General features: G+C 39.3%; 1 protein-coding gene across 1 annotated transcript in view; it reads right to left on the reverse strand.

Annotated features, from left to right (window-relative positions):
- Positions 1-12,435, reverse strand: part of LOC146700741 (F-BAR and double SH3 domains protein 2-like) — a 44,807-nt gene that overhangs the window by 20,489 nt on the left and 11,883 nt on the right. The window contains exons 4-6 of the mRNA XM_085470970.1: positions 6,569-6,639; positions 4,531-4,675; positions 1,718-1,851 (exon numbers count right to left, since the gene is read on the reverse strand). Coding sequence (XP_085327096.1) covers positions 1,718-1,851; positions 4,531-4,675; positions 6,569-6,639 — 350 coding nt within the window. The remainder of the gene's footprint in view (positions 1-1,717; positions 1,852-4,530; positions 4,676-6,568; positions 6,640-12,435) is intronic.

A 12,435-nucleotide genomic window follows, 5' to 3' on the forward strand; every position in this document is an offset into this window, starting at 1 on the left:
CAAAGATATCACTATAGTCATTTCACATTGCTTCTTTTTTTCCTCTGATTTATAGTTTGAACCCAACTTTAGACATATTGTAAACAAGAAACACATCATTATCACCTGTTTAACTCCTGGAGAATAACACGATATATATACAAATAACCAGGTCTCTCATTTGATTTTTATGCATGCGCAGGGTGGATGAAACGACGGCAGGAAGAAGAGTAAATAATCGTTTCCACTGCTGAATGTTTAAACCAAGCTGCTATCATAATGCCTTTAAGATAATAAGAGATCCACTTTGATAAAAAAAATAAATCTGAGCAAAGGCTGGAACTGATTACAGACCTGCTGCTTCCAATTTAAACCCTGACGATGTGCAATAACAGCTGCATGAGTGTAAACAATTGTGAGCAGAGCAGTTTGTGTGAAATTATTAAACTTTAGTCTTCTCTTCTTACTGGAGTATTTCATTCTGCAGATTTTCAAAAGGCAAACCTCAGAGGAGTCATCTGAGAATGTGTGCATGTGTGGACACAACAGACCAGAAAAACACAGCATTTATAGTATTATTTGTAAGTGGTGGCCCAGCTATCAATCCTCTCCGACAGCCTGGTAATAAACTTTCCTGATGAGCAGAAAAATGTCTGCTATGTGGTGAGTCAAAGTGCCAGCTGTTCATGTCGTGCCAGGCCAAAGTGCCTCCATCGAGTCATGCAAAGAGCCTGAGAGCTGCTTGTTTGATAAAACTAAAAAATTTTGTTTTTTTAGAATTTTCTTCTCTCAACTAAAATTGATTTTCGTTGGAACTTTTGATCCACTCAGAGCAAAATAATGTGCTCAGATCTGAATTTAAGAGCTGATTTGTGACATCTGATTTGGAAACTATTTCTGTTAACTTAAACCTCGGAAATTTCTCTTGTTTTCAGTGAAATAGGAGAGATTATGTCGAAGTTTTGCAAGTTTTTAATACGAAGGAGTTTTCAGTGACAGAAGGAAGGCAAATCAATTAATTTACAGAAGAACCCCAGTACATACAAGTTATAATTGTTTGCTGTGCTTTTCAGCAAAACTGGAGTTTGTTCTAATTAACTGATCTGCAAACAGGCGTCAACAACATCACCGTCATATTATTAATCAGTTTATTTCCAGTCCAGCATGGCAGTCTGCTTTTTCTGACTCCCTTTGAGTGACTTCAAGACACTTTTCAATTTAGTCACGGAGAAATAATTGTAAAAATACACAAGAGGTTTTTATTTCTGATCTGACTGAGAAACTGAGAAACTCCACACATATTGGCTCACAGGTTGTGAAAAAAAGCGGACAGCCCATGACGATACCTCTTTCTGACTCTTAGGATCACTGTAATTTACCAAATGCACTTTATTTCATTCAGTGTGATCTAAAATTAGACACTGAGTCCATAAACTTGTCAGGAAAGTGCTTACAGAGGTCACAGACCAAAGGGACATTTTCCCGTAGCCATGTGTGGATCAAACGTTACAGTTAGAAGTGCTGCCAATGAGAGAGAGAGGTGAAAGTTTTTCAAAATAAATGACAGAAAGTCATGAATCTGTCTGATTTTTGGTACAGAAAAGAAGATAGATACCATTTTACCATTACTACCCTGAGCTACTGAGGACATTTTCCACAAACAAATACTTATCATTAAACTGTAGGGTTTTTACTTTAGAATAGTCTAACAAAGAGAGTAGAGTAATTTGGATCATACTTTGCGTCCAGCTCTGCCTTCTCTCGGACTGCCTGCGCCATCGTCTCGGCCTCCTGGTACTTCTTCCTGCTCTTGGTCAGCTCCTTCACCGACTCCTGCAGCTCAGCTTGGACCACAGTCAGCTGCTCAATACACTGATGACATCAAATTGGAGACATCGAGAACAAAAAACAAAACAAATAAGGGCTTTTACATCTACATGCAACCACTGAGAAATATGCAAATACCCTTCAGGCATATCTATACAACACATGGAGTGAGTAATGACATCATGGCACACGCTACATACAGGAGCTTTGATGGAAACTCCCAAAAAGGTGAGGCCCAACAAGAGCAGCACTGTAGGCTGCAGGCATTGGAACGTGGCCATTAGAAACCAGAACGTGGCACAGAGGCGTCAGACATTACGATGAGGAAAAAAACTCCAGACGTGCAGAGCTAACTGCAGAGCTGATAGCAACTCTAAATGATAATAGGAGACAGTATTGTGAACTCTGCCCTTCAAAGGCTGACTGTTTATTACACCGTTTACAAGAACCTGCACTTTCCACTGGGTAGTAACACTGACCTGAAGACGAGGAAGATGTGACTATGTCTACTCTGCAACGTCATCGTTGTGATGGATTTTTACCAGAAAGTGACGCTGCGTTCCAGGAGCACCATAACGGCAAGCCTGTCTGAAGTTATGAAGTTTCTTTTTTAGTGACTCGCCTGCTCAGATGTTTGCTCCCTCCTGTGAGCACTCTTTTCCCATTAACCTTCATTTTGTATGTCTTGAACAGTCCTCCTTTCAGTACATACACCCTCTCGTCTCAAAAACTGCCTGACTTTCAAAATAAACTTTAACTAGGAATACATAAAGTTATGTGAAAATACAAAGTTTTGTGTATCAGAGCACAACAAAAATTAAGAAAATCATCTGGTCCTTACCAAGTCCTAATAAATTAGGTAATTACAAGCTCAGATGAATAATAACACATGACATATTCCACTGTCATTTATTTAAAAAGATCTAAACACACCCTTACCTCCTCTGTGCGAATTAAGAGGGTAAGTAGTAGCCAGGTGCTACTTAATCAACTGTGATCACCTCAATTAAAGCAGAAGTTTTTGCAAGTTTTCAGGTCTGAAGCTTTCAGGTGTGTAATAACACAAAGCCCCAAACTTACCAGGAGTCAGTGTTCCAGCAAAATCACCACAAGGTCAGACTATCAGCACAAACACCTCAAACCAACTGTCAGCACAGCAGTTAAGGGGTCATGATCTGGGCTTGTTTTGCAGCCACAGGAACTGGGCACTTTCCAGAACTCCTCCGTATAACAAAGTACTCTAGATTTAGAGCTGTTCAATAGCTGAAGCTTGGCTGAATTTAAATCATGCAGCAGGACAATGATTATGAGCACAGAAGTAAATCTACAATCGAATGGCTTAATAAGAAATTAATCATAATGTTGGAATGGCCCATCAAAGTCCAGACCTCAACTTGACTGAAAAACTGTGGTGGGAGCTTAATAGAGCTGCACATAAATGAATGCCTGCAAATCCCAACTTTTCAAGCAGAGAGGGTTAAAATTCCCCTATAATGTGAGAGACTGAATAATTCAGAAAACAATTACTTCAAGTTATAGATCCACCTTTAGCAGCTACCGAATCACGCAGTGTACTTAGTTTTTCTACACACTTCATAAGCATGTTGACTTAGTGTTTACACAACGACACAGTTCAATATGATTATTTTATATTATGTTTTCTTTCAGTTTGGGCTGGACTGACATGGTCACCATATGGGCAAACCCATGTGTGTCTTAAACCACATCTGTGTGGTCCTGTGTGTAGCCACAGGTTCAGCCACTGGTAACTGATAATTACCGATGCCTGCTCCTTATCAGAAACTTTCACATAATGCAAACAGTCTGACAGATTCTGTTGAAGTCGGCCATGGTTCTCTCAGAAGTGGAATTTAGCTTGTAGCACCACAACCTAATGTTGGCGTCAGCCAACTTCTCCAGACACTTGGGCTGAGGGCTGTTGAAGCCAAACGTTAGGAAGCTTTAGGTGTTATGTTGTCCTTTGATTTGCCCATAAAAGAAAGGGATTCATTTTCCATCTTATCAACCTTACTGATGTTAAACAGGGCCTTTCATGTGTCACAATTAAATAACCCCCACCATGCAGAAAGTACATAAACAAACTGGGGTTAACATCATATTTTTAAACTATTTTTCAGGATAATTAGTACTATATAGCAATTTAACAACTTTATCACAACATTTTTTTCCCATTTTGTGCTGCAATCATAACTGATGCACACTATCTGGGGATGACAGCACTACACGAAATGGAAAAAAGGGCAGATAAAAATGACATCAGGGAAAACTGCAGTCGAGCAGTCTGTGACTTCATCATTGTTTTACAGAAACAGGCAAGTATGAAAAGCAGAACTTTATCATTAGTGTGTGGGCATGTCACACCATTTGTGTGTTGTGTGTTAAAAATAATAAAAGCCACTTTGTTCCTGTTGGTGTGCATGAAATAGGAAGCCAGCCGACTTGACTTCAGCTTCCACTGTTACAATTTTCAGGTGGTTGTTTGAGGACAGAAGGCGTCTTCGGATTTAGTTCACGAGAGCCATTAACATCTGGTTAAACAGCATCATTTAGTGTCTGAAGGTCTAAACAGTAACCAATGTGAGCATCATGCTTCTAAAACCATCAACTTCCCTTTTTCACTTTGGGGAAACAAGATAAACACCCTGCATTGCATCAGTACAGCAGTGCACGTCAATGTAAGGACAGAAGTGAGACCTGCAATACCTTCCTAAGCTGCTGCTCCTTCTGCAGTCGTGCTGTCTTGGCTGCGTCGGCCACCTGGACTTTGTAGTTGTCGCAGGTGCTTATTCTGGACTGCGTTGCCTGGACCATACCCTCCAAATAGGCCCTCCAAACACAATACATGTTCCTAAAAACAAACAAACGCAGATTGATGCAGTGAGACATTTTTCGCCATAACGAATGGTAAGTGAGTAACTAAACAGCTAGAGATGCACTATTAAACAAAATAGGATATGGTCTGACGTCCCATCGGGCTATTGCGTGAACTCAAATGTATGACGACCCTGCAAACAAGCAAACAATCCAAAATTCTCCCTGATTTGAACCAACAATGATAAATGTGTGAGTAAATACGGGCAACAACCTGTATACAGGAAGGATGGAAAGTCTAGGCTTCATTATTTACTAACATAATTATTTAAGACTAGATGTTTAGTCTGTTTGTGATTAATGAGAAATGTATGTTATAAATTCCCACAGGCCAAAATGACGTCCATGCCCGATATAATCAGCTCACTGTTATGTGACATTTGACAAGCTGGATTTCAGTGTTTCAGACGCCCAGCTGTTTTAACCACCACCCAAATACATTTTTTCTTTCTTTTTTTTTTTTTTTTTTTCAATCACCCGAGATAACATCGTCATTGACTTATTGTCGAACAATACCCTTGCTTTTACTTTGAAAGTTCAGCCGCTGCTATCAAGCTGTTGGAATGCTGGTTAGGTCACTGCTGTGGTGGTCCTCCGTCAAATAAAGGAGGAACAACTTTAACTACAACCTGAAGCAGGTGGAGAGCTCGTGATATATCTGATACCCTGAGCTCAGAGCAGAATAAACTACTGCAAAAATGAAACATATTTAGTGTTTTTTCTGTATCTTCTCTCAGAGTTATGAAGTAGAGTAAAGACAGTTTAGCAATCTAAACCAAAGGGATGGAAATAGGAGTCTGAGGCTGGCTCTTAAAGCTGGATCAAGTATCAGTGACAATGGTCAGATCTATTTAATTCAACTCTATGCTGTTCTTTGTTTTATGTGCTGAGTAAAGGATGGAGGAAGCACAGCATGGCAACCTGCAGGTATTTCCTACCTGCTCCAACAAATTTTATTTCTCTTTTTTAAATTTTAACTGCAAACTGTGGTCGAAGTGAGCTGACACGACGTAAAAGATCTGGTGACAACAATGCTTTGGTTTGCCTTCTCTCCCTAGTTTACTTTCACTGTCATTGTGTTCGGCCAGGTAGAAGTTATCTCTAGACTATATTCTAGACAACGTCATAAAAGGGAAAAAAAATGTCCTATTCTGATTGCACAGAGTTAGTGTTTCCACTGATGACTTGAGATCAAAGGGTTAATGTCAGAGGTAGAATCCAGGAAGACCTTGGCGTGTTGTAACACTTGTTGTAATGCTTTTATTGCGCTTACTGTATGACAACATGTTGTCACCTCAGTTAATGCTATTTCCTTTCAGCTGTGTCTGTCAGCTTCACACCCAACGCATGAATGTGAGAAAGTTCAGGAAAGGGAGAAACCGTGTGACCGTAAATGACAGCAGTGTGCAGCAGCCTGATGACTCTCTCTCTCTCTCTGTTTATTAATTTTATATAGTTGGATGTATTGTTCAGTCATATCTTATTTTACCAAGTTAGGAAAGCCATTTTACGTTGCATTACATGTAAAGGAGTGATTCACAACTTAGCACTAGTTTTAGATCAAATACCCAAAGCGAGGCGCTGGTATCGTTGCAGAAAGGGAAAAAGTTGTACTTGTGCATGTCTATAATAATAATAATGAGACCAGAAAAGATTAAATTCAAGAGAAATTATTGTCATAGTATGAGATGAACGTGCCATGTTTTATCTTTTCTTGATGTGATTGAGAGTGCACAAAATTTTAACAAGGACCCCTCACCACAGCTTAACCCCCCCAACCCCACACACACAAAAACAACAACAATAAACAAAATCAATAAACAATAAACAGTCCAAAGCAGCATCTGTGTGTTTTGGAGAAGGAATTTACCTGTGGTCTGACGGTTCTTCTGTCTCTGGCCATTCTCTCTTTAAATACTGATTTGCCAGCTTCTGCAGGGCCTGCAAAAGAGGAAGTGAAAAACAAAAGCAGCGGTGACCTTTCACCTTTGACACCACTCCACATTTCACACGTCTCTTCTTCACAGAAGATGCACTCAGAGGACTGTGACCCTCCCTGACCTTGTCCTATAAACCAGCGGGTGGGCAGAGCACGAAGAGACAAACTCTACTCTACCCTTCAGGCACAGATAGAGTAAACTCAATAAAAACAGCTGTGATAAAAGTAAGCCATATGAAACTGTCCACATTCACTATAAAGTATGTTCTCTATGGAATGACTTCACAGTGCATGGACTCGTTCACCTGTCAGCCAGAGCCTTGTTTGGATGCTGGCTCACTTGCTGGTTTTTATGCTGACGTGGGCTCTTTTTTTTTTAGCAGAAAAATGTAATTTATTTAGACCACATTCAGCCCTGGAGATATATTAGGTTCCTCCACCTCAGCCAATGGTGAGGTTAACCTTTGAAGGGCCAAAATAGCAGGACAGGGTGAGAGCAGGAGAAGACTGAGTATGTTTGGTATGTCAGAGAGGTGCGCTAACCTGAATAAACTGACGAAAAGCAAACATGAATATCTTTAGTAGGGCTGCCACAAACGATTATTTTGATAGTCGACTAGTCACCGATTATTTTTGCAATTAGTCGACTAATCAGATCATCATCCATTAGACTTAAAACTACAGCTTATTGCACCAGCAGCATCTGCTCTTATATAACTATCATTAGCTCACAGCTTTAAGTGTTTAAGGTCTGTGCTAACTAAAAATAAAGACAAGATGATAGTTTATTGAATTTTAATGAAATTTGCAGATTGTTTCGGTGAAGATTAATAAACTCCTTGCTATCTAAAATATAACAGGACACTGGAGTATATTCTGGAGCATCTCACACTTCTGATAATCAGCTGTCTGCTTGATGTTTATTCAGCTGTGTAAAAACTATAACTTTAATCTCAGACAAACTGATTTACTCAGGAACAAATAAAATACTAAAAAAAAAAAGCCAAACAATAACATTTTAAGTTATCTAAGTGACTCATATATATTTAACCTGAGTAGCGAAAGGGCGGTGGGTTTGAAAACGATTTGCGGGGAGTCCGGTGTTCTCACGGCGCTAGTGAGCCTAGCCCCCGGCTCGCTAATGAGCTAGTGGGTAACAGATGTCTCCGAAAACGTCGGAGCGCTTTTGAAAATATGTGGTGTCCTGATAAACTGAGCAGATATTTGAGGTTTACACAGCTACATTCTCGCCTGAAAATATGTTAAACGTTTATTTTGTGACCCATAAAGAATAATAAGAGTAACATTAAAACTAACTAGCTACCGCCATTGTTGGAAACTGCGCTGGGCCGCGCTATGAATTCTGGGACACAGCTGCTTCTTCTTCTTCTTCTTCTTCTTCTTCTTCTTCGGGGTTTAACGGTAGCTGACATCCTTGTACATGCAATGCTGCCATCTTCTGTTTCAGTCCGTTATTACACTCTTAAATCCTGCCACTTATTCCTGCGTCTTTTGTGATCGTACAAAGTTTCAAACGACGCGTCGACTATTAAATCAGTCGTCGACGATTTTGATAGTCGACGTAATCGTGACTAGTCGACAAATCGTGGCAGCCCTAATCTTTAGCAGCAGACATATAATGTTGGAGCGACAGTATTCGTATTAAAAATAATCAACGCTTTAAATAAAAAGGCTGGAGTATTAGTATTAGTTATTTATCCTACAAACATATCTGTGTGATGAGAATCTGCAGGCGAGTAGCAGCCTGAGCTACACTGAAAACTGGCATTTAAGTGAAATATGAAGGAAATTCAGCATATCCAGGTCACCTTATCTGGCTTCCCTTAACCTAACATCATGAATCAGGCTAAGTGGTCACATGTAGGTGGCTATCAACTGAATAACTCAATGCAATGTTTCCCAATTTGGCTACAAGCGAGTTAAGATGGAAAAGGCGCTTTTGGCAGCAGAAACATGGATATGTCTACTGGGCTTATATTTATTTTATTGTATTCTTTTAAACAAACAAAGATAAAACTGTAATTTTAGAAAAATATTTGGCAGTATAACACATAATACAGGCTGAAAGCAGCACAGCTGCTGCAGACAAAGCAGCAGTATGACTTAGAGGGAAAGCGTATTATTAAAAATGTTGTCTAAATGTGTGTAAGCCTTAATCAGTAAGGCTGGAAAAGTGTTTGACTGTGTAAGTTAGCAGTCTTATCACAGCTCTGTCATTAAAGGCAATGGATAATCTGATGTATAATTACAATTTTTATTTTGTTAAATTAATGTTTACACGACTGTAAGATCATTTCAATCTTCCAGCTCGGTAGCATTTAACAGTCTGACACAGAGTAAAGAATAGAAAACAACATTAAAACACAGGCTTAGACTGCTTCCAAATTTAATTTAAGAGCTATGAGGCTTATAGAATAAAACTGTTTTCAAACTGCAGCCAAGAGGAGTATGAGAGGAATAAAAGAAGAAGAAGAATTCATGTTTCATGCTGATGCTCATCAGGGAAAGAACCTCTCACTATCTGCACACAGTGGTCTGAGAGATCTTCCTGGATTGGATCGATATTTTCCAGAGATTTTATTGGTCAGTAGTAGGTGGTTTTGTACCTGCTGACCTCTAATCCTGAACACAACCTGTTCCACAGCAGGTTAGGTCTGCAACAGAGCTTATCATGGCGATCTAACATGGAAAAAAGTGAGCTGCTTTCTGAAAACTGAGGGTTACACCTGAAGCAACCTTCACTAAGCCCCAATTCTTGCCTTGTACTCCAAGGCTTCGGTTTTGTCCCATGTAGGTAAACACTTGTGTGGAGAGCAGAAAAGGGAACACATTTCCCAAATTACAACCTGGGAAACAAATCTAATCTCACCCTGGACACAAATGAAAACCCAAATCTTGTCTGTTGTCTCCAGATAACAGCCTCAGGTAGCCTGTTAGTGGTGTGCTTGAAGCATTTGCTACTGTTTTCAAATGGTATGTGCAGACATTTATCTCATACAGCAATATATGAATCCCACAAAAGTAAAATAAATACCTAAAATTTATTTGTATTAATTTCATGCCAGAATCAAACTCATTATATTCAATATAGTGATGCATGTGAGAACACCAGGAGAAAAAAAAAGCAGCAAAACTTCATTTATAGATCAGTTATAATAGTAATAACAGATTGGCTTCACTTCATTTAAACATCTTATTTTGTGAGGATTACCGGGCTTAAACTGGGGAACAATACCACCAGAACAGAATTTAGAGTGGATAGATCTGGGTGCAGACAAACTGACTTTCCACTTCATGTCAACATTTTCTTTTTATTTAACTCGTGCCTATCAAGAATGTGAGCCCGTCTATCCTCTCTCTGTCCACTGTGAAAAGACAGGCCCTGTCATGCGCTCCTGAGGCAGGCTAGGCCAGGACTCTGAACCCACTGGTCTTGGTGATCTTGGTGCCAAAGCTTCAAAGGCACTACAGACCAGGCCATTGTGAGCTGCAGATAGAAAGATTCGCCTACTGAGCTAGCATCGCAGACACGCCTGAATGGTGTGATGGGAAAAAGGACAGGGGAGGAGGAGGAGGGATGTGAGGATGGCAGAGGAAGAGCCACACAGAGGGGGACATTTAAATCACACCGTGTGGTCTGAATAGCAATCGGCTAATGGCTATAGCAGCTTGCAGGTGTAAGGGACCAAGAAAAAGGCGCATAAAGAAAAGAGATTTGGTAGAAAAAACTGGAAAGAGGGGGGTGTTACCAAAAGGAACAAGAAATCCAGAGACACTCTGACCCACTTTGATTCAACCATTGGCAGCGGGTCTCTAACTGATCACATAACTGAGAGGCAGCCCAACCCAGGCACACAGAACACCTTTGAACCTAATGCAGCACTCAATGAAGACATTTACTTCATTTCAGGCCTGCAACGAAAGATTAATGAGTCTGCCAAATTTACAATACATATACGAGACGATATTATTAAGTGTGTTTAGTCAACTTATTTTTCTTCTGTTTAAGGCTCATTTTTGACATGTAAAGAAGCAAAAGAGCCAACATAGAAACTTCATATGATGTTTAAACAGGTCACAAAACGTTGGACTTTTGATTACGGATGTTTTGTGCTGTGGTATTTTCTGGTATCAGTTAATCTAGGGATCATTTTCCCCATTAATTGGTTAATCCTTTAGCCTGTAAAACATCTGAAAATTTGAAAAACAGCTTATCAGATCATCTCAGAGCTCAAGGAAACGATTTCTACTTATCAAATACTCAAATAAAGGAAAATATGATGGCGTCAGTTGTCTTATTTGCCAAGTTTTGGCTGATAAATAACATAAAACTGAGAAAAATCAGATCATGCATATAGTTAGTGAAGAACAACTGATTATCATTTTGGAAACACGGACGCCATAATTTACTCCCCTACAAACAGACTGGGTTTGATTACTGTTCTCCTGTTTATGGCTCAAAGTAACATTTCATTAAGCGTCTGATCCTTTAAATCTTTGAATACAGCAAAAAATAAATGCCCGATTCCCACGCAGACATTAATCCAACCTCTTTTTTCTGTCTGATCAAACACTTAAAGCCCAAGACATTTAGCTTACTGCCATAATATTTACAAATATCAGACAAAAAAAACCCCTGAACTTTGCACACCTGAGAATCTGGAACAACTAAGTTTTTAAAAACCCAGGTGATTCATTATTAATCAAAATACTTTCTCACAGTTATCTTATAAAAGACCACCTGATGTGCTCTCATCTGACAAAGATCTGTCAAGGTCTCGTGTTTATTAAACATGCGAGGATAAAATGTTTGAAACGTTGTGGCATGCATATCCAATAAAACACACATGCACCGGGTTACTGAAGCTCATCTGCAGCCTGAGCTCAACTCTCAGCTGGATACTCACACGTTTCTATTTGAATGTCCTCTCTGCATTTGTGTCAACAGGGATTTTTATTTAAAAGCTTTACTTCCTCTTAGTCTACCTACAGATCAGCTGATAAGTACCTTTAAATATTAATATCACATGCACATAATTTTAACAGCCTATGAGGCTATAAGCCCAAATTCATTTTGTGATGTTATAGATGAATTTATAATTGGAGACACATTAATCTATTGTTGTTCAGTGGTTTTGAAGTTTGCTATTTTCTTGGTATAGGAAAATGTATTTTATGTGAGGTGACGTTTCCTCTTTTACAATCTGTAAAGAACAATATATTTGAATGTGTGTGTGTTTTGTCCACATGACGGGTATTGAAGCTGTCTAATTCAGTGTGGCCCATACACACCTAGTACATTTAAACCTGGTTTATTAAGTCAGGCTTATTTAACAGCTTATTTCAAATACTCGTCTCTCTCAAAGAAGTTTAAATAAATATTTCTCTTAGTTCACCACAAAAATATTCACCTTCACACTACCCCGGTCCTGTTGTCATGCCTCTTACAATCAAGTTCCTCCACAAAAGTCCCTTTTTACTTCTGCATTGTTAAAAAATTGTGTGAAGCCAATCGAGCAACTATTATGTACCCACACTGGAAGTTTTGACAGCATCAATGGAGGAAATTGGTCCATAGACCTGCATTAACAATAGGGCTGCCACGATTAGTCGACTAGTCACGATTATGTCGACTATTAAAATCGTCGACGACTAATTTAATAGTCGACGCATCGTTTGAAGCTTTGTAAGATCACAAAGGACGCAGGAATGAGTAGTAGGATTTAAGGGTGTAATAACGGACTGAAACAGAAGATGGCAGCACTGCATGTACAAGG

The sequence above is a fragment of the Copadichromis virginalis genome, linkage group LG10 (genome assembly GCF_057382275.1).
Source record: "Copadichromis virginalis isolate Kocher_CV1m ecotype Utaka linkage group LG10, C_Virginalis_male_GT1.1, whole genome shotgun sequence".
Classification (NCBI taxonomy): Eukaryota; Metazoa; Chordata; class Actinopteri; order Cichliformes; family Cichlidae; genus Copadichromis; species Copadichromis virginalis.